This window comes from Somniosus microcephalus, unplaced genomic scaffold, assembly GCF_052327205.1.
Source record: "Somniosus microcephalus isolate GS21.2 unplaced genomic scaffold, FLI_Smic_1.0 unresolved_chr3, whole genome shotgun sequence".
NCBI classification, from domain to species: Eukaryota; Metazoa; Chordata; class Chondrichthyes; order Squaliformes; family Somniosidae; genus Somniosus; species Somniosus microcephalus.
In genome coordinates this window covers 22,439,098-22,465,884 of record NW_028225181.1, presented here as the reverse complement: position 1 = coordinate 22,465,884, position 26,787 = coordinate 22,439,098, and the positions used below count along the sequence as shown (strand labels likewise).

General features: G+C 54.5%; 1 protein-coding gene across 3 annotated transcripts in view; it reads right to left on the bottom strand.

Moving 5' to 3' along the window:
* moxd1l (monooxygenase, DBH-like 1, like) overlaps nt 1–26,787 on the bottom strand; it is a 295,828-nt gene that overhangs the window by 104,507 nt on the left and 164,534 nt on the right. For all 3 annotated transcript variants that reach the window (XM_085976728.1, XM_085976729.1, XM_085976730.1), the window contains exon 8: nt 18,458–18,549. In XM_085976728.1, the coding sequence (XP_085832854.1) occupies nt 18,458–18,549 (92 nt within the window). The remainder of the gene's footprint in view (nt 1–18,457; nt 18,550–26,787) is intronic.

Genomic DNA, 26,787 nt, shown 5'->3' with positions numbered 1-26,787 from the left:
CAGACACTGGGCAGCCTGTTCCTATCAGAGGGGATTAACCCTCTCACCCACCTCCCCCAGTTACAGACACTGGACAGACTGTCCCTGTCGGAGGGGATTAATCCTCTCACCCACCTCCCCCAGTTACAGACACTGGACAGACTGTCCCTGTCGGAGGGGATTAACCCTCTCACCCACCTCCTCCCAGTTACAGACACCGGGCAGCCTGTCCACTATCGGAGGGGATTAACCCTCTCACCCACCTCCTCCCAGTTACAGACACTGGACAGCCTGTCCCCTATCGGAGGGGATTAACCCTCTCAATCACCTCCTCCCCGTTACAGACACCGGGCAGCCTGTCCACTATCGGAGGGGATTCACCCTCTCACCCACATCCTCCCAGTTACAGACACTGGGCAGACTGTCCCTATCGGATGGGATTAACCCCCCCCACCCACCTCTTCTCAGGTACAGACACTGGGCAGCCTATCCCGATCGGAGGGGATTAACCCTCTCACCCACCTCCTCCCAGTTACAGACACTGGACACACTGTCCCTATCGGAGGGGATTAACCCTCTCACCCACCTCCTCCCAGTTACAGACACCGGGCAGCCTGTCCCTATCGGAGGGGATTAACCCTCTCACCCTCCTCCTCCCAGTTACAGACACCTGGCAGCCTGTCCCTAACGGAGGGGATTAACCCTCTCGCCCACCTCCTCCCAGTTACAGACACCGGGCAGCATGTTCCTATCAGAGGGGATTAACCCTCTCACCCACCTCCCCCAGTTACAGACACTGGGCAGCCTGTTCCTATCAGAGGGGATTAACCCTCTCACCCACGTCCTCCCAGTTACAGACACCGGGCAGCATGTTCCTATCAGAGGGGATTAACCCTCTCACCCACCTCCCCCAGTTACAGACACTGGGCAGCCTGTTCCTATCAGAGGGGATTAACCCTTTCACCCACCTCCTCCCAGTTACAGACACCGGGCAGACTGTTCCTGTCGGAGGGGATTAACCCTCTCACCCACCTCCCCCAGTTACAGACACTGGACAGACTGTCCCTGTCGGAGGGGATTAACCCTCTCAACCACCTCCTCCCAGTTACAGACACCGGGCAGCCTGTCCACTATCGGAGGGGATTAATCGTCTCACCCACCTCCTCCCAGTTACAGACACTGGGCAGACTGTCCCTATCGGAGGGGATTCACCCTCTCACCCACATCCTCCCAGTTACAGACACTGGGCAGACTGTCCCTATCGGATGGGATTAACCCTCTCGCCCACCTCTTCTCAGGTACAGACACCGGGCAGCCTATCCCTATCGGAGGGGATTAACCCTCTCACCCACCTCCTCCCAGTTACAGACACCGGGCAGCCTATCCCTATCGGAGGGGATTAACCCTCTCACCCACCTCCTCCCAGTTACAGACACCGGGCAGCCTGTCCCTATCGGAGGGGATTAATCCTCTCACCCACCTCCTCCCAGTTACAGACACCGGGCAGCCTATCCCTATCGGAGGGGATTAACCCTCTCACCCAACTCCTCCCAATTACAGACACCGGGCAGACTGTCCCTATCGGAGGGGATTAAACCTCCCACCCACCTCCTCCCAGTTACAGACACTGGGCAGACTGTCCCTTTCGGAGGGGATTAACTCTCTCACCCACCTCCTCCCAGTTACAGACACCGGGCAGACTGTCCCTATCTGAGGGGATTAACCCTCTCACCCACCTCCTCCCAGTTACAAACACCGGGCATACTGTCCCTATCAGAGGGGATTAACCCTCTCATCCACCTTCTCCCAGTTACAGATACCGGACAGACTGTCCACTATCGGAGGGGATTAACCCTCTCACCCACCTCCTCTCAGGTACAGACACCAGGCAGCCTGTCCCTATCGGAGGGGATTAACCCTTTCACCAACCGCCTCCCAGTTACAGACACCGGGCAGACTGTCCCTATCGGAGGGTATTAACCCTCTCACCCACCTCCTCCCAATTACAGACACTGGGCAGCCTGTCCCTATCGGAGGGGATTAACCCAGTCAACCATCTCCTCCCAGTTACAGACACTGGGCAGCCTGTCCCTATCGGAGGGGATTAACCCTCTCACCCACCTCCTCCCACTTACAGACACTGGGCAGACTGTCCACTATCGGAGGGGATTAACCCTCCCACCCACCTCCTCTCAGGTACAGACACCAGGCAGCCTGTCCCTATCGGAGGGGATTAACCCTCTCACCCACCTCCTCCCAGTTACAGACACTGGGCAGCCTGTTCCTATCAGAGGGGATTATCCCTCTCACCCACCTCCCCCAGTTACAGACACTGGACAGACTGTCCCTGTCGGAGGGGATTAACCCTCTCACCCACCTCCTCCCAGTTGCAGACACCGGGCAGACTGTCCCTATCGGAGGGGATTAACCCTCTCACCCACCTCCTCCCAGTTACAGACACCGGGCAGCCTGTTCCTATCAGAGGGGATTAACCCTCTCACCCACCTCCCCCAGTTACAGACACTGGGCAGCCTGTTCCTATCAGAGGGGATTAACCCTCTCACCCACCTCCCCCAGTTACAGACACTTAACAGACTGTCCCTGTCGGAGGGGATTAACCCTCTCACCCACCTCCTCCCAGTTACAGACACTGGGCAGCCTGTCCCCTATCGGAGGGGATTAACCCTCTCAATCACCTCCTCCCCGTTACAGACACCGGGCAGACTGTCCCTATCTGAGGGGATTAACCCTCTCACCCACCTCCGCCCAGTTAAAGACACCGGGCAGACTGTCCCTATCTGAGGGGATTAACCCTCTCATCCACCTCCTCCCAGTTACAGACACCGGGCAGACTGTCCCTATCGGAGGGGATTTAACCCTCTCTTCCACCTTCTCCCAGTTACAGACACCGGGCATCCTGTCCCTATCGGAGGGGATTAACCCTCTCACACACCTGCTCCCAGTAACAGACACTGGGAAGCCTGTTCCTATCAGAGGGGATTAACCCCCTCACTCACCACCTCCCAGTTAGAGACACCGGGAAGCCTGTTCCTATCAGAGGGGATTAACCCTCTCATTCACCACCACCCAGTTACAGACACCGGGCAGGCTGTCCCTATCGGAGGGGATTAACCCTCTCACCCACCTCCTCCCAGTTACAGACACAGGGCAGCCTGTCCCTATCGGAGGGGATTAACCCTCTCACCCACCTCCACCCAGTTAAAGACACCGGGCAGCCTGTCCCTATCGGAGGGGATTAACCCTCTCACCCACCTCCTCCCAGTTAAAGACACCGGGCAGCCTGTCCCTATCGGAGGGGATTAACCCTCTCACCCACCTCCTCCCAGTTAAAGACACCGGGCAGAATGTCCCTATCGGAGGGGATTAACCCTCTCACCCACCTCCTCCCAGTTACAGACACTGGGCAGCCTGTCCCTATCGGAGGGGATTAACCCTCTCACCCACCTCCTCCCAGTTACAGACACCGGGCACACTGTCCCTATCGGAGGGGATTAACCCTCTCACCCACCTCCTCCCAGTTACAGACACCGGGCAGCCTGTCCCTATCGGAGGGGATTAACTCACTCACCCACCTCCTCCCAGATACAGACACCAGGCAGCCTGTCCCTATCGGAGGGGACTGACCCTCTCACCCACCTCCTCCCAGTAACAGACACCGGGCAGCCTGTCCACTATCGGAGGGGATTAACCCTCTCACCCACCTCCTCTCAGGTACAGACACCTGGCAGCCTGTCCCTATCGGAGGGGATTAATCCTCTCACCCACCTCCTCCGAGTTACAGACACCGGGCAGTCTGTCCCTATCAGAGGGGATTAACCCTCTCACCCACCTCCTCCCAGTTACAGACACTGGGCAGACTGTCCCTATCGGAGGGGATTAACACTCTCACACACCTCCTCAAAGTTACAGACACCGGACACACTGTCCCTATCGGAGGGGATTAACCCTCTCACCCACCTCTCCCAGCTACAGACAGCCTGTCCCTATCGGAGGGGATTAACCCTCTCACCCACCTCCTCCCAGTTACAGACACCGGGCAGGCTGTCCCTATTGGAGGGGATTAACCCTCTCTGCCACCTCCTCCCAGTTACAGACACTGGGCAGACTGTCCCTATCGGAGGTGATTAAACCTCTCACCCACCTCCTCCCAGTTACAGACACTGGGCAGACTGTCCCTTTTGGAGGGGATTAACCCTCTCACCCACCTCCTCCCAGTTACAGACACCAGGCAGACTGTTCCTATCGGAGGGTATTAACTCTCTCACCCACCGCCTCCCAGTTCCTGACACCGGGCAGACTGTCCCTATCGGAGGGGATTGACCATCTCACCCACCTCCACCCTGTTACAGACACGGGGCAGACTGTCCCCTATCGGACGGGATTAACCCTCTCACCCATCTCCTCCCAGTTACAGACACTGGGCAGCCTGTCCCTCTCAGAGGGGATTAACCCTCTCACCCACCTCCTCCCAGTTACAGACCACGGGCTGCTTGTCTCTATCGGAGGGGATTAACCCTCTCACCCACCTCCTCCCAGTTACAGACACCGGGCAGCCTGTCCCTATCAGAGGGGATTAACGCTCTCACCCACCTCCTCCAAGTTACAGACACTGGGCAGCCTGTCCCTATCGGAGGGGACTAACCCTCTCACCCACCTCCTCCCAGTTACAGACACGGGCAGCCTGCTCCTATCGGAGGGGATTAACCCTCTCACCCACCTCCTCCCAGTTACAGACACCGGGCAGCCTGTTCCTATCGGAGGGGATTAACAGTCTCACCCACCTCCTCCCAGTTACAGACACCGGGCAGACTGTCCCATATCGGAGGGGATTAACCCTCTCACCCACCTCCTCCCAGTTACAGACACCGGGCAGCCTATCGCTATCGGAGGGGATTAACCCTCTCACCCACCTCCTCCCAGTTACAGACACCAGGCAGACTGTCCCTTATCGGAAGGGATTAACCCTCTCACCCACCTCCTCCCAGTTACAGACACTGGGCAGCCTGTCCCTAACTGAGGGAATTAACACTCTCACCGACTTCCTCCCAGTTACAGACACCGGGCAGCTTGTCCCTATCGCAGGGGATTAACCCTCTCACCCACCTCCTCCAAGTTACAGGCACCGGGCAGCTTTTCCCTATCGGAGGGGATTAACCCTCTCACCCACCTCTCCCAGTTACAGACACCGGGCAGACTGACCCTATCGGAGGGGATTAACCCTCTCACACACCTCTCCCAGTTACATACACCGGGCAGACTGTCCCTATCGGAGGGGATTAACCCTCTCACCCACCTCCTCCCAGATACAGACACCGGGCAGACTGTCCCTATCGGAGGGGATTAACCCTCTCATCCACCTTCTCCCAGTTACAGACACCAGGCAGCCTGTCCCTATCGGAGGGGATTAACCCTCTCACCCACCTCCTCCCAGTAACAGACACCGGGCAGCCTGTCCACTATCGGAGGGGATTAACCCTCTCACCCACCTCCTCTCAGGTACAGACACCTGGCAGCCTGTCCCTATCGGAGGGGATTAACCCTCTCACCCACCTCCTCCGAGTTACAGACACCGGGCAGTCTGTCCCTATCGGAGGGGATTAACCCTTTCACCCACCTCCTCCCAGTTACAGACACTGGGCAGACTGTCCCTATCGGAGGGGATTAACACTCTCACACACCTCCTCAAAGTTACAGACACCGGACACACTGTCCCTATCGGAGGGGATTAACACTCTCACCCACCTCTCCCAGCAACAGACAGCCTGTCCCTATCGGAGGGGATTAACCCTCTCACCCACCTCCTCCCAGTTACAGACACTGGGCAGACTGTCCCTATCGGAGGTGATTAACCCTCTCACCCACCTCCTCCCAGTTACAGACACCGGGCAGCCTGTCCCTATCGGACGGGATTAACCCTCTCACCCACCTCCTCCCAGTTACAGACACCGGGCAGACTGTCCCTATCGGAGGGGATTTACCCTCTCACCCACCTCCTCCCAATTACAGACACCGGGCAGACTGTCCCTATCGGAGGGGATTAACCCTCTCACCCACCTCCTCTCAGTTAAAGACACCGGGCAGACTGTCCCTATCTGAGGGGATTAACCCCCTCACCCACCTCCTCCCAGTTACAGTTACCGGGCAGCCTGTCCCTATCGGAGGGGATTAACCCTCTCACCCACCTCCTCCCAGTTACAGACACCGGGCTGCCTGTCCACTATTGGAGGGGGATTAACCCTCTCACACACCTCCTCCCAGTTACAGACACTGGACAGACTGACCCCTATCGGAGAGGATTAAAACTCTCACCCACCTCCTCCCAGTTACAGACACCGGGCAGCCTGTTCCTATCGGAGGGGATTAACACTCTCACCCACCTCTCCCAGTTACAGACACCAGTCAGACTGTTCCTATCAGAGGGGATTAACCCTCTCACTCACCACCTCCCAGTTAGAGACACCGGGAAGCCTGTTCCTATCAGAGGGGATTAACCCTCTCACTCACCACCACCCAGTTACAGACACCGGGCAGACTGTCCCTATCGGAGGTGATTAAACCTCTCACCCACCTCCTCCCAGTTACAGACACTGGGCAGACTGTCCCTATCGGAGGGGATTAACGCTCTCACCCAGCGCCTCTAAGTTACAGACACTAGGCAGACTGTCCCTATTGGAGGGGATTAACCCTCTCACCCACCTCCTCCCAGTTACAGACACCAGGCAGACTGTTCCTATCGGAGGGGATTAACTCTCTCACCCACCGCCTCCCAGTTCCTGACACTGGGCAGACTGTCCCTATCGGAGGGGATTAACCATCTCACCCACCTCCACCCTGTTACAGACACGGGGCAGACTATCCCCTATCGGACGGGATTAACCCTCTCACCCATCTCCTCCCAGTTACAGACACTGGGCAGCCTGTCCCTCTCAGAGGGGATTAACCCTCTCACCCACCTCCTCCCAGTTACAGACCACGGGCTGCCTGTCTCTATCGGAGGGGATTAACCCTCTCACCCACCTCCTCCCAGTTACAGACACCGGGCAGCCTGTCCCTATCAGAGGGGATTAACGCTCTCACCCACCTCCTCCCAGTTACAGACACTGGGCAGCCTGCTCCCAATCGGAGGGGATTAACCCTCTCACCCACCTCCTCCCAGTTACAGACACTAGACAGCCTGTCCCTATCGGAGGGGACTAACCCTCTCACCCACCTCCTCCCAGTTACAGACACGGGCAGCCTGCTCCTATCGGAGGGGATTAACCCTCTCACCCACCTCCTCCCAGTTACAGACACCGGGCAGTCTGTTCCTATCGGAGGGGATTAACTCTCTCACCCACCTCCTCCCAGTTGCAGACAACGGGCAGCCTGTTCCTATCGGAGGGGATTAACAGTCTCACCCACCTCCTCCCAGTTACAGACACCGGGCAGACTGTCCCTAATCGGAGGGGATTAACCCTCTCACCCACCTCCTCCCAGTTACAGACACCGGGCAGCCTATCGCTATCGGAGGGGATTAACCCTCTCACCCACCTCCTCCCAGTTACAGACACCGGGCAGCATGTTCCTATCGGAGGGGACTGACCCTCTCACCCACCTCCTCCCAGTTACAGACACCAGGCAGACTGTCCCTTATCGGAAGGGATTAACCCTCTCACCCACCTCCTCCCAGTTACAGACACTGGGCAGCCTGTCCCTAACTGAGGGAATTAACGCTCTCACCGACTTCCTCCCAGTTACAGACACCGGGCAGCTTTTCCCTATCGGAGGGGATTAACCCTCTCACCCACCTCCTCCCAGTTACAGGCACCGGGCAGCTTTTCCCTATCGGAGGGGATTAACCCTCTCACCCACCTCTCCCAGTTACAGACACCGGGCAGACTGTCCCTATCGGAGGGGATTAACCCTCTCACACACCTCTCCCAGTTACATACACCGGGCAGACTGTCCCTATCGGAGGGGATTAACCCTCTCACCCACCTCCTCCCAGTTACAGACACCGGGCAGCCTGTCCCTATCGGAGGGGATTAACCCTCTCACCCACCTCCTCCCAGTAACAGACACTGGGAAGCCTGTTCCTATCAGAGGGGATTAACCCTCTCACTCACCACCTCCCAGATAGAGACACCGGGAAGCCTGTTCCTATCAGAGGGGATTAACCCTCTCACTCACCACCACCCAGTTACAGACACCGGGCAGACTGTCCCTATCGGAGAGGATTAACCCTCTCACCCACCTCCTCTCAGTTACAGACACCGGGCAGCCTGTCCCTATCGGAGAGGATTAACCCTCTCACCCACCTCCTCCCAGTTAAAGACTCCGGGCAGACTGTCCCTGTCGGAGGGGATTAACCCTCTCACCCACCTCCTCCCAGTTACAGACACCGGGCAGGCTGTCCCTATCGGAGGGGATTAACCCTCTCACCCACCTCCTCCCAGTTACAGACACCGGGCAGTCTGCCCCTATCGGAGGGGTTTAACCCTCTCACCCACCTCCTCCCAGTTACAGACACCGGGCAGGCTGTCCCTATCGGAGGGGAGTAACCCTCTCACCCACCTCCTCCCAGTTACAGACACCGGGCAGCCTGTCCCTATCAGAGGGGATTAACCCTCTCACTCACCTCCTCCCAGTAACAGACACCTGGCAGCCTGTCCCTATCGGAGGGGATTAACCCTCTCACCCACCACCTCCCAGTTACAGACACCGGGCAGTCTGCCCCTATCGGAGGGGTTTAACCCTCTCACCCACCTCCTCCCAGTTACAGACACCGGGCAGGCTGTCCCTATCGGAGGGGAGTAACCCTCTCACCCACCTCCTCCCAGTTACAGACACCGGGCAGCCTGTCCCTATCAGAGGGGATTAACCCTCTCACTCACCTCCTCCCAGTAACAGACACCTGGCAGCCTGTCCCTATCGGAGGGGATTAACCCTCTCACCCACCTCCTCCCAGTTACAGACACCGGGCAGTCTGTCCCTATCGGAGGGGATTAACCCTGTCACCCACCTTTTCTCAGGTACAGACACCTGGCAGCCTGTCCCTATCGGAGGGGATTAACCCTCTCACCCACCTCCTCCCAGTAACAGACACCTGGCAGCCTGTCCCTATCGGAGGGGATTAACCCTCTCACCCACCTCTCCCAGCTACAGACACCGGGCAGACTGTCCGTATCGGAGGGGATTAACCTCTCACCCACCTCCTCCCAGTTACAGACACCGGGCAGCCTGTCCCTATCGGAGGGGATTAACCCTCTCACCCACCTCCTCCCAGTAACAGACACTGGGAAGCCTGTTCCTATCAGAGGGGATTAACCCTCTCACCCACCTCCTCCCAGTAACAGACACTGGGAAGCCTGTTCCTATCAGAGGGGATTAACCCTCTCACTCACCACCTCCCAGTTAGAGACACCGCGAAGCCTGTTCCTATCAGAGGGGATTAACCCTCTCATTCAGCACCACCCAGTTACAGACACCGGGCAGACTGTCCCTATCGGAGGGGATTTACCCTCTCACCCACCTCCTTCCAGTTACAGACACCGGGCAGACTGTTCCCTATCTGAGGGGATTAACCCTCTCACCCACCTCCTCCCAGTTACAGTTACCGGGCAGCCTGTCCCTATCGGAGGGGGTTAACCCTCTCACCCACCTCCTCCCAGTTACAGACACCGGGCTGCCTGTCCACTATCGGAGGGGGATTAACCCTCTCACACACCTCCTCCCAGTTACAGACACTGGACAGACAGTATCCTATCGGAGAGGATTAAAACTCTCACCCACCTCCTCCCAGTTACAGACACCGGGCAGCCTGTTCCTATCGGAGGGGATTAACACTCTCATCCACCTTCTCCCAGTTACAGACACCTGGCAGCCTGTCCCTATCGGAGGGGATTAACCCTCTCACCCACCTCCTCCCAGTTACAGACACCGGGCAGGCTGTCCCTATCGGAGGGGATTAACCCTCTCACCCACCTCCTCCCAGTTACAGACACCGGGCAGTCTGCCCCTATCGGAGGGGTTTAACCCTCTCACCCACCTCCTCCCAGTTACAGACACCGGGCAGGCTGTCCCTATCGGAGGGGAGTAACCATCTCACCCACCTCCTCCCAGTTACAGACACCGGGCAGCCTGTCCCTATCAGAGGGGATTAACCCTCTCACTCACCTCCTCCCAGTAACAGACACCTGGCAGCCTGTCCCTATCGGAGGGGATTAACCCTCTCACCCACCACCTCCCAGTTACAGACACCGGGCAGTCTGCCCCTATCGGAGGGGTTTAACCCTCTCACCCACCTCCTCCCAGTTACAGACACCGGGCAGGCTGTCCCTATCGGAGGGGAGTAACCCTCTCACCCACCTCCTCCCAGTTACAGACACCGGGCAGCCTGTCCCTATCAGAGGGGATTAACCCTCTCACTCACCTCCTCCCAGTAACAGACACCTGGCAGCCTGTCCCTATCGGAGGGGATTAACCCTCTCACCCACCTCCTCCCAGTTACAGACACCGGGCAGTCTGTCCCTATCGGAGGGGATTAACCCTGTCACCCACCTTTTCTCAGGTACAGACACCTGGCAGCCTGTCCCTATCGGAGGGGATTAACCCTCTCACCCACCTCCTCCCAGTAACAGACACCTGGCAGCCTGTCCCTATCGGAGGGGATTAACCCTCTCACCCACCTCTCCCAGCTACAGACACCGGGCAGACTGTCCGTATCGGAGGGGATTAACCTCTCACCCACCTCCTCCCAGTTACAGACACCGGGCAGCCTGTCCCTATCGGAGGGGATTAACCCTCTCACCCACCTCCTCCCAGTAACAGACACTGGGAAGCCTGTTCCTATCAGAGGGGATTAACCCTCTCACCCACCTCCTCCCAGTAACAGACACTGGGAAGCCTGTTCCTATCAGAGGGGATTAACCCTCTCACTCACCACCTCCCAGTTAGAGACACCGCGAAGCCTGTTCCTATCAGAGGGGATTAACCCTCTCATTCAGCACCACCCAGTTACAGACACCGGGCAGACTGTCCCTATCGGAGGGGATTTACCCTCTCACCCACCTCCTTCCAGTTACAGACACCGGGCAGACTGTTCCCTATCTGAGGGGATTAACCCTCTCACCCACCTCCTCCCAGTTACAGTTACCGGGCAGCCTGTCCCTATCGGAGGGGGTTAACCCTCTCACCCACCTCCTCCCAGTTACAGACACCGGGCTGCCTGTCCACTATCGGAGGGGGATTAACCCTCTCACACACCTCCTCCCAGTTACAGACACTGGACAGACAGTATCCTATCGGAGAGGATTAAAACTCTCACCCACCTCCTCCCAGTTACAGACACCGGGCAGCCTGTTCCTATCGGAGGGGATTAACACTCTCATCCACCTTCTCCCAGTTACAGACACCGGGCAACCTGCCCACTATCAGAGGGGATTAACACTCTCACCCACCTCCTCTCAGGTTCAGACACCGGGCAGCCTGTCCCTATCCGAGGGGATTAACCCTCTCACTCACCACCTCCCAGTTAGAGACACCGGGAAGCCTGTTCCTATCAGAGGGGATTAACCCTCTCACTCACCACCACCCAGTTACAGACACCGGGCAGACTGTCCCTATTGGAGGGGATTAACCCACTCACCCACCTCCTCCCAGTTACAGACACTGGGCAGACTGTCCCTATTGGAGGGGATTAACACTCTCACCCACCTCCTCCCAGTTACAGACACTGGGCAGACTGTCCCTATTGGAGGGGATTAACACTCTCACCCACCTCCTCCCAGTTACAGACACTGGGCAGCCTGTCCCTATCGGAGGGGATTAACACTCTCACCCACCTCCTCCCAGTCACAGACACCGGGCAGACTGTCCCTATCGGAGGGGATTAACCCTCTCACCCACCTCCTCCCAGTTACAGACACTGGGCAGACTGTCCCTATCGGAGGGTATTAACGCTCTCACCCACCTCCTCCCAGTTACAGACACCGGGCAGCCTGTTCCTATCGGAAGGGATTAACCCTTTCACCCACCTCCTCCCAGTTACAGACACCGGGCAGACTGTCCATATCGGAGGGGATTAACCCTCTCACCCACCTCCTCCCAGTTACAGACACTGAGCAGCCTGTCCCTCTCAGAGGCGATAAACCCTCTCACCCACCTCCTCCCAGTTACAGACAATGGGCAGCCTGCTCCCAATCGGAGGGGATTAACCCTCTCACCCACCTCCTCCCAGTTACAGACACTGGGCAGCCTGTCCCTAACTGAGGGAATTAACGCTCTCACCGACTTCCTCCCAGCAACAGACACCGGGTAGCTTGTCCCTATCGGAGGGGATTAACCCTCTCACCCACCTCCTCCCAGTTACAGGCACCGGGCAGCTTTTCCCTATCGGAGGGGATTAACCCTCTCACCCACCTCTCCCAGTTACAGACACCGGGCAGACTGTCCCTATCGGAGGGGATTAACCCTCTCACACACCTCTCCCAGTTACATACACCGGGCAGACTGTCCCTATCGGAGGGGATTAACCCTCTCACCCACCTCCTCCCAGTTACAGACACCGGGCAGCCTGTCCCTATCGGAGGGGATTAACCCTCTCACTCACCACCACCCAGTTACAGACACCGGGCAGACTGTCCCTATCGGAGGGGATTAACCCTCTCACCCACCTCCTCTCAGTTACAGACACCGGGCACCCAGTCCCTATCGGAGAGGATTAACCCTCTCACCCACCTCCTCGCAGTTACAGACACCGGGCAGACTGCCCCTATCGGAGGGGATTAACCCTCTCACCCACCTCCTCCCAGTTACAGACACCAGGCAGCCTGTTTCTATCGGAAGGGATTAACCCTCTCACCCACCTCCTCCCAGTTACAGACACCGGGCAGGCTGTCCCTATCGGAGGGGACTGACCCTCTCACCCACCTCCTCCCAGTTACAGACACCGGGCAGCCTGTCCGCTATCGGAGGGGGATTAACCCTCTCACCCACCTCCTCCCAGTTACAGACACTGGACAGACTGTCCCCTATCGGAGAGGATTAAACCTCTCACCCACCTCCTCCCAGTTACAGACACCGGGCAGCCTGTTCCTATCGGAGGGGATTAACCCTGTCACCCAACTCCTCCCAGTTACAGACACCGGGCAGCCTGTCCACTATCGGAGGGGATTAACCCTCTCACCCACCTCCTCTCAGGTACAGACACCGGGCAGCCTGTCCCTATCGGAGGGGATTCACCCTCTCACCCACCTCCTCCCAGTTACAGACACCGGGCAGTCTGTCCCTATCAGAGGGGATTAACCCTCTCACCCACCTCTTCTCAGGTACAGACACTGGGCAGCCTGTCTCTATCGGAGGGGATTCACCCTCTCACCCACCTCCTCCCAGTTACAGGCACTGGGCAGACTGTCCCTATCGGAGGGGATTAACACTCTCACACACCTCCTCCCAGTTACAGACACCAGACACACTGTCCCTATCGGAGGGGATTAACCCTCTCACCCACCTCTCCCAGTTACAGACACCAGGCAGACTGTCCCTATCGGAGGGGATTAACCCTCTCACCCACCTCCTCCCAGTTACAGACACTAGACAGCCTGTCCCTATCGGAGGGGATTAACCTTCTCACCCACCTCCTCCCAGTTACAGACACTGGGCAGCCTGTCCCTATCAGAGAGGATTAACCCTCTCACCCACCTCCTCCCAGTTACAGACACCGGGCAGCCTGTTCCTATCGGAAGGGATTAACAGTCTCACCCACCTCCTCCCAGTTACAGACACCGGGCAGCCTGTTCCTATCGGAGGGGACTGACCCTCTCACCCACCTCCTCCCAGTTACAGACACCGGGCAGGCTGTCCCTTCACAGAATCACAGAAACCCCACAGTGCAGATAGAGGCCATTTCGGCCCATCGAGCCTGCACCGACACATATCCCACCCGATCCCCGTAACCCCTACACCAACACATATCCCACCCTATCCCCGTAACCCCACGTATTTAATCCCCCTAACACTAAGGGTCAATTTATCATAGCCAATCAACCTAACCCGCACATCTTTCGACTGTGGGAGGAAACCGGAGCACCCGGAGGAAACCCACGCAAACACGGGGAGAATGTGCAAACTCCACACAGACAGTAATCCCTTATCGGAAGGGATTAACCCTCTCACTCACCACCACCCAGTTACAGACACCGGGCAGACTGTCCCTATCGGAGGGGATTAACCCTCTCACCCACCTCCTCTCAGTTACAGACACCGGGCACCCAGTCCCTATCGGAGAGGATTAACCCTCTCACCCACCTCCTCGCAGTTACAGACACCGGGCAGACTGCCCCTATCGGAGGGGATTAACCCTCTCACCCACCTCCTCCCAGTTACAGACACCGGGCAGCCTGTTTCTATCGGAAGGGATTAACCCTCTCACCCACCTCCTCCCAGTTACAGACACCGGGCAGCCTGTTTCTATCGGAAGGGATTAACCCTCTCACCCACCTCCTCCCAGTAAGAGACACTGGGAAGCCTGTTCCTATCGGAAGGGATTAACCCTCTCACTCACCACCACCCAGTTACAGACACCGGGCAGACTGTCCCTATCGGAGGGGATTAACCCTCTCACCCACCTCCTCTCAGTTACAGACACCGGGCACCCAGTCCCTATCGGAGAGGATTAACCCTCTCACCCACCTCCTCGCAGTTACAGACACCGGGCAGACTGCCCCTATCGGAGGGGATTAACCCTCTCACCCACCTCCTCCCAGTTACAGACACCGGGCAGCCTGTTTCTATCGGAAGGGATTAACCCTCTCACCCACCTCCTCCCAGTTACAGACACCGGGCAGCCTGTTTCTATCGGAAGGGATTAACCCTCTCACCCACCTCCTCCCAGTAAGAGACACTGGGAAGCCTGTTCCTATCAGAGGGGATTAACCCTCTCACTCACCACCTCCCAAATAGAGACACCGGGAAGCTTGTTCCTATCAGAGGGGATTAACCCTCTCACTCACCACCACCCAGTTACAGACACCGGGCAGACTGTCCCTATCGGAGGGGATTAACCCTCTCACCCACCTCCTCTCAGTTACAGACACCGGGCACCCAGTCCCTATCGGAGAGGATTAACCCTCTCACCCACCTCCTCGCAGTTACAGACACCGGGCAGACTGCCCCTATCGGAGGGGATTAACCCTCTCACCCACCTCCTCCCAGTTACAGACACCGGGCAGCCTGTTTCTATCGGAAGGGATTAACCCTCTCACCCACCTCCTCCCAGTTACAGACACCGGGCAGGCTGTCCCTATCGGAGGGGACTGACCCTCTCACCCACCTCCTCCCAGTTACAGACACCGGGCAGCCTGTCCGCTATCGGAGGGGGATTAACCCTCTCACCCACCTCCTCCCAGTTACAGACACTGGACAGACTGTCCCCTATCGGAGAGGATTAAACCTCTCACCCACCTCCTCCCAGTTACAGACACCGGGCAGCCTGTTCCTATCGGAGGGGATTAACCCTGTCACCCGACTCCTCCCAGTTACAGACACCGGGCAGCCTGTCCACTATCGGAGGGGATTAACCCTCTCACCCACCTCCTCTCAGGTACAGACACCGGGCAGCCTGTCCCTATCGGAGGGGATTCACCCTCTCACCCACCTCCTCCCAGTTACAGACACCGGGCAGTCTGTCCCTATCAGAGGGGATTAACCCTCTCACCCACCTCTTCTCAGGTACAGACACTGGGCAGCCTGTCTCTATCGGAGGGGATTAACCCTCTCACCCACCTCCTCCCAGTTACAGGCACTGGGCAGACTGTCCCTATCGGAGGGGATTAACACTCTCACACACCTCCTCCCAGTTACAGACACCAGACACACTGTCCCTATCGGAGGGGATTAACCCTCTCACCCACCTCTCCCAGTTACAGACACCAGGCAGACTGTCCCTATCGGAGGGGATTAACCCTCTCACCCACCTCCTCCCAGTTACAGACACTAGACAGCCTGTCCCTATCGAAGGGGATTAACCTTCTCACCCACCTCCTCCCAGTTACAGACACTGGGCAGCCTGTCCCTATCAGAGAGGATTAACCCTCTCACCCACCTCCTCCCAGTTACAGACACCGGGCAGCCTGTTCCTATCGGAAGGGATTAACAGTCTCACCCACCTCCTCCCAGTTACAGACACCGGGCAGCCTGTTCCTATCGGAGGGGACTGACCCTCTCACCCACCTCCTGCCAGTTACAGACACCGGGCAGGCTGTCCCTTCACAGAATCACAGAAACCCCACAGTGCAGATAGAGGCCATTTCGGCCCATCGAGCCTGCACCGACACATATCCCACCCGATCCCCGTAACCCCTACACCAACACATATCCCACCCTATCCCCGTAACCCCACGTATTTAATCCCCCTAACACTAAGGGTCAATTTATCATAGCCAATCAACCTAACCCGCACATCTTTCGACTGTGGGAGGAAACCGGAGCACCCGGAGGAAACCCACGCAAACACGGGGAGAATGTGCAAACTCCACACAGACAGTAATCCCTTATCGGAAGGGATTAACCCTCTCACCCAGCTCCTCCCAGTTACAGACACCGGGCAGCTTGTCCCTATCAGAGGGGATTAACCCTCTCACCCACCTCCTCCCAGTTACAGGCACCGGGCAGCTTGTCCCTATCGGAGGGGATTAACCCTCTCACGCACCTCCTCCCACTTACAGACACCGGGCAGCCTATCGCTATCGGAGGGGATTAACCCTCTCACCCACCTCCTCCCAGTTACAGGCACCGGGCAGCCTGTGCCCTATCGGAGGGGATTACCCCTCTCAACCTGCTCCTCCCTGTTACAGACAATGGGCAGACTGTCCCTATCGGAGGGGATTACCCCTCTCAACCTGCTCCTCCCTGTTACAGACAATGGGCAGACTGTCCCTATCGGAGGGGATTAACCCTCTCACCCACCTCCTCCCAGTTACAGACACTGGGCAGCCTGTGCCCTATCGGAGGGGATTACCCCTCTCAACCTGCTCCTCCCTGTTACAGACAATGGGCAGACTGTCCCTATCGGAGGGGATTAACCCTCTCACCCACCTCCTCCCAGTTACAGACACTGGGCAGCCTGTGCCCTATCGGAGGGGATTAACCCTCTCACCCACCTCCTCCCAGTTACAGGCACCAGGCAGCTTGTCCCTATCGGAGGGGATTAACCCTCTCACGCACCTCCTCCCAATTACAGACACCGGGCAGCCTATCGCTATCGGAGGGGATTAACCCTCTCACCCACCTCCTCCCTGTTACAGACAACGGGCAGACTGTCCCTATCGGAGGGGATTAACCCTCTCACCCACCTCCTCCCAGTTACAGACACCAGGCAGCCTATCGCTATCGGAGGGGATTAACCCTCTCACCCACCTCCTCCCAGTTACAGAGACTGGGCAGCCTGTCCCTCTCAGAGGGGCTTAACCCTCTCACCCACCTCCTCCCAGTTACAGACACCGGGCAGTCTGCTCCCTGTCGGAGGGAATTAACCCTCTCACCCACCTCCTCCCAGTTACAGACACCGGGCAGCCTGCTCCCTATCGGAGGGGATTAACCCTCTCACCCACCTCCTCCCAGTTACAGACACCGGGCAGCCTGTCCCTATCAGAGGGGATTAACCATCTCACCCACCTCCTCCCAGTTACAGGCACCAGGCAGCCTGCTATTATCGGAGGGGATTACCCTCTCACCCACCTCCTCCCAGTTACAGACACCAGACAGCCTGTCCCTATCGGAGGGGATTAACCCTCTCACCCACCTCCTCCCAGTTACAGACACCGGGCAGCCTGTCCCTATCGGAGGGTTTTAACCATCTCACCCACCTCCTCCCAGTTACAGACACCGGGAAGCCTGCTCCTAGCGGAGGGGATTAACCCTCTCACCCACCTCCTCCCAGTTACAGACACCGGGCAGCCTGTCCCTATCGGAGGGGATTAACCCTCTCACCCACCTCCTCCCAGTTACAGACACCGGGCAGCCTGTCCCTATCGAAGGGGATTAACCCTCTCACCCACCTCCTCCCAGTTACAGACACCGGGCAGCCTGTCCCTATCGGAGGGGATTAACCCTCTCACCCACCTCCTCCCAGTTACAGACACCAGGCAGCCTGTCCCTATCGGAGGGGATTAACCCTCTCACCCACCTCCTCCCAGTTACAGACACCGGGCAGCCTGTCCCTATCGGAGGGGATTAACCCTCTCACCCACCTCCTCCCAGTTACAGACACCAGGCAGCCTGTCCCTATCGGAGGGGATTAACCCTCTCACCCACCTTCTCCCAGTGACAGACACCGGGCAGACTCTCCCTATCGGAGGGGATTAACCCTCTCACCCATCAGTTACAGTCAAACACTGATGGACAGATTCCATCCAGTAAGGGCACCGCTGACGGTGAGACTCACATTCATTGATTAGGATTCCATGTCACTCTCTCTTACCTGAACTGCAGGACTCGGATCGCGGACCCTGCGAGATGTGTGTGCAGAATAGAACCAATGATGTTCATATCTGGGTATGTGATGTTTTTACCCTGAAAGAAATCACCAGAACTTAACATGGACTCTCCTCACCCATTTAATCTCCTCCCACAGCCCATGTACACTCTCCCCTATCATGGACTCTACCCACCCATTTAATCTCCTCCCACAGCCCATGTACACTCTCCCCTATCATGGACTCTACCCACACATTTAATCTCCTCCCACAGCCCGTGTACACTCTCCCCTATCATGGACTCTACCCACACATTTAATCTCCTCCCACAGCCCATGTACACTCTCCCCTATCATGGACTCCACCCACCCATTTAATCTCCTTCCACAGCCCATGTACACTCTCCCCTATCACAGACTCTACCCACCCATTGAATCTCCTCCCACAGCCCATGTACACTCCCCCTATCATGGGCTCTACCCACCCATTTAATCTCCTCCCACAGCCCATGTACACTCTCCCCTATCATGGACTCTCCCCACCCATTTAATCTCCTCCCACAGCCCGTGTACACTCTCCCCTATCATGGACTCTCCCCACCCATTTAATCTCCTCCCACAGCCCGTGTACACTCTCCCCTATCATGGACTCTCCCCACCCATTTAATCTCCTCCCACAGCCCATGTACACTCTCCCCTATCCTGGACTCCCCACCCATATAATCTCCTCCCACAGCCCGTGTAAACTCTCCCCTATCATGGACTTCTACCCACACATTTAATCTTCTCCCACAGCCCATGAACACTCTCCCCTATCATGGACTCTCCCCACCCATTTAATCTCCTCCCACAGCCCATGTACACTCTCCCCTATCCTGGACTCCCCACCCATATAATCTCCTCCCACAGCCCGTGTAAACTCTCCCCTATCATGGACTTCTACCCACACATTTAATCTCCTCCCTCAGCCCATGTACGCTCTCCCCTATCCTGGACTCTCCCCACCCATATAATCTCCTCCCACATCCTATGTACACTCTCCCCTATCATGGACTCTACATAGAAACATAGAAACATAGAAGATAGGAGCAGGAGTAGGCCATTCGGCCCCTCGAGCCTGCTCCGTCATTCAATGTGATCATGGCTGATCATCCAAATTCAGTACCCGGTCCCTGCTTTCTCCCCATATCCCTTGATCCCTTTAGCATTAAAAAATATATCCAACTCCTTCTTGAATATATTTAATGAATTGGCCTCCACCGCCTTCTGTGGTAGAGAGTTCCACAGGTTCACCACTCTCTGGGTGAAGAAATTCCTCTTAATTTCTGTCCTAAATGGCCTACCCCTTATCCTTAGACTGTGTCCCCTGGTTCTGAACTCCCCAACCATCGGGAACATCCTTCCTGCATCTAGTCTGTCCAGTCCTGTCAGAATTTTATAAGTTTCAATGAGATCACCCCTCATTCTTCTAAACTCCAGCGAGTACAAGTCCAATCGACCCAATCTCTCCTCATACGTCATTCCTGCCATCCCAGGTATCAGCCTGGTGATTCTTCGCTGAACTCCTTCCATGGCAAGAACAACCTTCCTCAGATAAGGCGACAAAAACTGCACACAATACTCAAGATGTGGTCTCACCAAGGCCCTGTACAACTGCAGCAAGACATCCTTGTTCCTGTACTCGAACCCTCTCGCTACGAAGGTCAACATACCATTTGCCTTCTTAACCACCTGCTGCACCTGCATGCTTACCTTCAGCGACTGGTGCACAAGGACACCCAGGTCTCGTTGCACTTCCCCTTCTCCCAATCTATTGCCATTTAGATAATAATCTGCCTTCCTGTTTTTGCCACCAAAGTGGAGGGAAGGTCATTGATGAAACAGCTGAAGATGGTTGGGCCTAGGACACTGCCCTGAGGAACTCCTGCAGTGATGTCATGTGATTGATATGAATGACCTCCAACAACCACAGCCAACTTCCTTTGTGCTAGGTATGATTCCAACCGATGGAGAGTTTTCCCCTTGATTCCCATTGACTTCAGTTTTGCTAGGGCTCCTTGATGCCACACTCGATCAAATGCTGCCTTGATGTCAAGGGCAGTCACTCTCACCTCACCTCTTGAGTTCAGCTCTTTTGTCCATGTTTGGACCAAGGCTGTAATGAGGTCAGGAGCTGAGCGGCCCTGGCGGAACCCAAACTGGGCGTCAGTTAGCAGGTTATTGCTGAGTAAGTGCCGCTTGATAGCACTGTCGACGACACCTTCCATCACTTTGCTGATGATTGAGAGTAGACTGATGGGATGGTAATTGGCCGGGTCGGATTTGTAGTGTCTGCGTATCAATAACACACGGACTGCAGGAGAACGGTAGTAAGAGGTGTTTACTGAACAGAGGGTATGCTGGAACTGAAAGTACAGAAGCCTGCTACGGCTTTATATACAGGTGTGGTCACTGCCGGTACTACAGTATAAAAGCAGTTCTCTCTTAAAGGTACATACACAACAGGATTTGTCCTGCTTTATGTAGACAGGACATACTTGGGCAATTTTCCACATTGCCGGGTAGATGCCAGTGTTGTAGCTGTACTGGAACAGCTTGGCTAGGGGCGCAACTAGTTCTGGAGCACAAGTCTTCAGTACTATTGCCGGAATGTTGTCAGGGCCCATAGACTTAGCAGTATCCAGTGTCTTCAGCCGTTTCTTGACATCACGTGGAGTGAATTGAATGGGCTGAAGACTGGCATCTGTGATGCTGGGGACCTCAGGAGGAGGCCGAGATGGATCATCCACTCGGCACTTCTGACTGAAGATAGTTGAAAACGCTTCAGCCTTGTCTTTTGCACTCACATGCTGGGCTCCACCATCATTGAGGATGGGGATATTTTTGGAGCCTCCTCCTCCTGTTAACTGTTTAATTGTCCACCACCACTCACGAATGGATGTGGCAGGACTGCAGTGCTTTGATTTGATCCGATGGTTGTGAGATCACTTAGCTCTGTCTATCGCATGTTGCTTCCGTTGTTTGGCATGCAAGTAGTCCTGTGTTGTAGCCTCACCAGGTTGACACCTCATTTTTCGGTATGCCTGGTGCTGTTCCCGGCATGCTCTCCTGCACTCTTCGTTAAACCAGGGTTGATCTCCCGGCTTGATGGTAATGGTAGAGTGAGGGATATGCCGGGCCATGAAGTTACAGATTGTGGTTGAATACAATTCTGCTGCTGCTGATGGCCCACAGCGACTCATGGATGCCCAGTTTTGAGTTGCCAGATCTGTTCGAAATCTGTCCCATTTAGCACAGTGGTAGTGCCACACAACACGGTGGAGGGTATCCTCAACATGAAGACGGGACTTCGTCTCCACAAGGACTGTGCGGTGGTCACTTCCACCAATGCTGTCATGGACAGATGCATCTGCAACAGGTAGATTGGTGAGGACGAGATCAAGTAGGTTTTTCCCTCTTGTTGGTTCCCTCACCACCTGTCACAGACCCAGTCTGGCAGCTATGTCCTTTAGGACTCGGCCAGCGCGGTCAGTTGTGGTGCTACCGAGCCACTCTTGGTGATGGACATTGAAGTTTCATCAATGACCTTCCCTCCATCATAAGGTCAGAAGTGGGGATGTTCGCTGATGATTGCACACTGTTCAGCACCATTCGAGACTCGTCAGATACTGACGCAGTCCGTGTCCATATGCAGCAAGACCTGGACAACATTCAGACTTGGGCTGACAAGTGGCAAGTAACATTCGCACCACACGAGTGCCAGGCAATGACCATCTCCAACAAGCGAGACTCTAACCATCTCCCCTTGACATTCAATGGCATTACCATCGCTGAATCCCCCACTATCAACATCCTGGGGGTTACCATTGATCAGAAACTGAACTGGACCAGCCATATAAATACTGTGGCTACAAGAGCAGGCCAGAGGCTGGGAATTCTGCGGCGAGTGTCTCACCTCCTGACTCCCCAAAGCCTTTCCACCATCTACAAGGCACAAGTCAGGAGTGTGATGGAATACTCTCCACTTGCCTGGATGAGTGCAGCTCCAACAACACTCAAGAAGCTCGACACTATTCAGGATAAAGCAGCCCGCTTGATTGGCACTCCATCCACCACCTTCAACATTCACTCCCTCCACCAGCGGCGCACTGTGGCTGCAGTATGTACCATCTACAAGATGCACTGCAGCAACTCGCCAAAGCTCCTTCAACAGCACCTTCCAAACCCGCGACCTCTACCACATGGAAGGACAAGGGCAGCAGACGCATGGGAACATCACCACCTACAAGTTCCCCTCCAAGCCACACACCATCCTGACTTGGACCTGTATCGCCGTTCCTTCACTGTCGCTGGGCCAAAATCCTGGAACTCCCTTCCTAACAGCATTGTGGGTGTACCGACACCATATGGACTGCAGCGGTTCAAGAAGGCAGCTCACCACCATCTTCTCAAGGGCAATTAGGGATGGGCACTAAATGCAGGCCTAGCCAGCGACGCCCACATCCCAACAATGAATAAAAAAATGTTTTAAATTTATCCACGTTATATTGCATCTGCCATGTTTCTGCCCAATCACCCAACATGTCCAAATCATCCTGGAGTTTCTCGACATCCTCCTCACAGCACACACGCCCACCCAGCTTTGTGTCATCTGCAAATTTGGAGATATTACATCTAGTTCCCTTGTCTAGATCATTAATATATATTGTGAATAGCTGGGGTCCAAGCACCGATCCCTGCGGTACCCCACTAGTCACTGCCTGCCATTCGGAAAAAGACCCGTTTATTCCAACTCTTTGTTTTCTGTCTGCCAACCAGTTCTCTATCCAAGTCAATACTGTTAAGTCTGTGGGTTGTATTATAAATAATCACAGACTCCACTGTTAACAAAATAAAACACGTCTTTACTATTCAGAGGCTCGGGCGATTCTGCCCTAGTTAACGTATCACAACCCTTATATACTGGTGTGGTCACTATCGGTATTACAGTATACATGAGCCAATAGATAGTGCCACCCTAAAGTAGTGCTCTTAAAGGCGAACGGTTACATTCTATAGTTCCCTTAAAGGTAAACGGTTACATACACAACACTCCTCCCTTCCTAGCTTATTACTTACAGAATCCCGTTAAACATACAATCTTCAACTTTATATAAACAGTTTGCAGATATACTCTCGATGGAGTCAACGTCATATAACAGTTTACAAACATACTCTCAGTGGAATCAGTTTACAGGTTCAGTCTCTGTGGGAACAGTTCATAAATTCAGTCTCTGGTATTAATTCGTTCCAGACAGCATCCTCCATAGCCTTTTTTTTTAACAGCTTGTACTTTCGTCCTGTTGAACCAGCAGTGCGGACTTATACAACCCACTGGCTGTCTTGATAATGTCCCTGGATTTTTTTTTACAAATTTAGCACCTTTCGTAGTGTTCGGACTGAGGTAGTAGAAGTAATAATATTTTAAACAGTTATTATTTTCTGCTTCTTCTTTTTCTTTTCTGCCTTTTTGAAACTCTCCGAGCTCTTTTCCCGGCTGCCATCTGTAGCGCCACCAACTCTCTATGTTCCTTAGACCTTAAGTGCTTCCTCAGGATTTCAGCACTTTGGGAGTTCCCATCACAATTTGGGCAGACCACATCCTCATAACATTCGGTGTCACTCAACAGGTCAAAACCCTTCTTCAAGCAATCATATTCATCCTGCTCTTCCTCGGATGTCTGCCCTTCCTTCCCTCCTGGCCTCATTTGTGCGTTCAATCCTTTCCCTTCCTTCAGGGATTTCGTTATCAGGCTATTTAATCCTTCTACTGAAGTAGCTGTTTCCCCATTCTCCTGTTCCCCTGGACGTAATTCAGCGTACTCCTCCATTTCATCCATCATTTTCTCCAATGCTTTCATCTTCTCTTCCTCTTGTACTTTGGCTTCCAGTGCTTGGAGAAGTTGCGCCTCGATGCTCTCTAGCTCATGTTCAGGGCCCATTCCCAGTTGAAACTGTTCTTCAAGTCGGTCAACCTCGGTAATTGCCGCCTCATATTTGTCTTGGGCTTCCTTCCATATTTTTATGAGTTCTGCCATGTCTTTCACCTCTACATCCTCATCTATGTATGGAACTTCTACCGATGAGTCTGTCTTGGCCCTGAGCTCCTCAAGAATTTCCTGCAGCCTTTGGACTTCTTGCTCATGTTCAACCTTTAGTTGCTCATATACTTCCAACGAAACTAGCTTTTCGGAGGTTGCTGAGTTAACCCCCTCCAGAATTGTAGTCTGGGCCTGTTCATACTGTTTTTTCAACTTCTCGCACTCTGCTTGTAAGGAGTCGTAGAGAAGAACTGGAATAAAATCCTGGCTTCCTGAAGATTCCTCTTCATTTGTTTCTTTCGCAATTTCCTGTTGGAGTTCAGCCAAGGCTGCTATGCTATCTGCCTCTCGAAGTCTCACTGCCATCAACTCTTCTTTATTCTTGCAGTCCATCTCAGCCATTTCCCGTTTACTTTCATTTAACTGAGTGAGTAGTCCCTTATTTTGGGCTGAGAGATATTGCACCTTCTCATGTAGACCCTTGCACTCCTTCTCTGCTTGACATAGCTGATTACCGCTGATTTGGTTCTGCGTTTCAAGTTCCAACATCCTTTGCTTAGCTTCTTTCAGTTTCGCCCCTATAAGCTCCTCTTGCAACATGGCCACATTATTCTCATCAGGTAAAGAAGCGTTTCTCTTTTTCATGTCCAAGATTTGTTTCTGCATCTCCTTAAGAGCACCCTGTGATTCAACTTCTCTTAACTTTGCCTGCACTAGCTCCGTCTCTAATTGCAGAACAAAACCCTCAGTGCAGCGTGATTTGCCCTTCTGCTGTATCTCTAGATCATGCAAATATTCTAACCCCTGAACATCATCAGGGAGATGTGATCGGTAATTGGTCACGATGGCTCTATGGTCGCTCTCTGCTTGAGCCAGTAGGTTCTGTTGTCTTTCCAGACTCTCCCATTCGGTGTCATAGAACTTTTTCATTGTTTTCATCTCTTGTACGAGGCGGTAACTTAATTGTTCTAATTGTTGTTGTACTTTGAAATAGCGTTGAGTTCGAGCCCGGTGTTCCTCCGTAATGCATATGTCTGTAGCTTGAACAGACTCAGAATTCTCTGTCTTTATGCACGCCATCGATTTTCCAACCTTAGTCTGTGAGTTAATGTTAACCTTGTTTTTCATACATAAGCTGGACTTATCGTCTTCCGGCTCAGAGTCTGAGCTGCTTGTCTGCACCGAGTCCTCACTCGTCATTGCTTGTCGGTAGTGCCATTCCATGTCTATTTTCTTGATCCACTCCCATCCTAGAAGTGGTGGTCCTCCCTCAGGTAGTACGTACAAATTCATTCTTGGGTGTACTTTACCCCTATCTCTCACCTTGACTCTTATTTTCCCCATGGGGTATACGCGATGCCCCGTGTATGTCTGTAATACGAACTTGGTATTTCTTAAGGGTATGTGAGAGAATAGTCGGTGGTAGTCCTTTTGGTTGATGACTGATACAGCTGATCCCGTGTCCAGCTCCATTCGTACTTGGACTCCAGCTATTTTTAGTGTGACCCAGATCGTCTGTAGATCAGTTACTTTACCCACATTGTGGATTCTCAGACCATCCAACTCCTGGCTGTTTGGGTCTGAGTCTGAATTTTGTTCGTCTGAACTCTTTTCAGCCACCTGATGCACCTTGTTGTACTTTTCTTGTGGTGGTGGCTTCCTTTGTTTGTTGGTCTTCTTTCTGGACCTGCATACCTTCGCGATGTGACCCAGTTTGCCACATTTCCTGCACTCTTGATTCTTAAACCAGCACTGATTCTGGTCGTGCGTTGTCTTTCCACAACGGTAGCATTTGGAAATGCTTGCAGTCATTTGGTCCACCCCGAGTGCCGCCGCCTTTAGCTGCATTTCCGCCGTTCCTTTCACTGCGGCTTCGTGCGATGAAGCTATGAGGACAGCCCTGTCCAGTGTGAGGTCGTTTTCCTCCAGGAGTCGCTTCTGCGTTCCTTCTTTGGCCAAGCCGCATACGAACTTGTCCCGCAGCGCCTCTGTCAAATTCCCTCCAAACTGGCAGTATTTCGCTAGCTTACGCAGTTCGACTAAGTATTCCGCATTGCTTTCATCTTGCCTCTGGGTTCTGGCGTAAAATTTAAATCGTTCAGCCAGCATCAACGGTGTGGGGTTCAAGTGATCCTTCAGCACTGCTACGATCTCTTCGAAGGTCTGGTCCACTGGTTTAACTGGTGCTATTAGATGTTTCAAAAGCCCGTATGTTTTTGCTCCCATCGAATTTAACAAAGTTATTGCCTTGTCGTC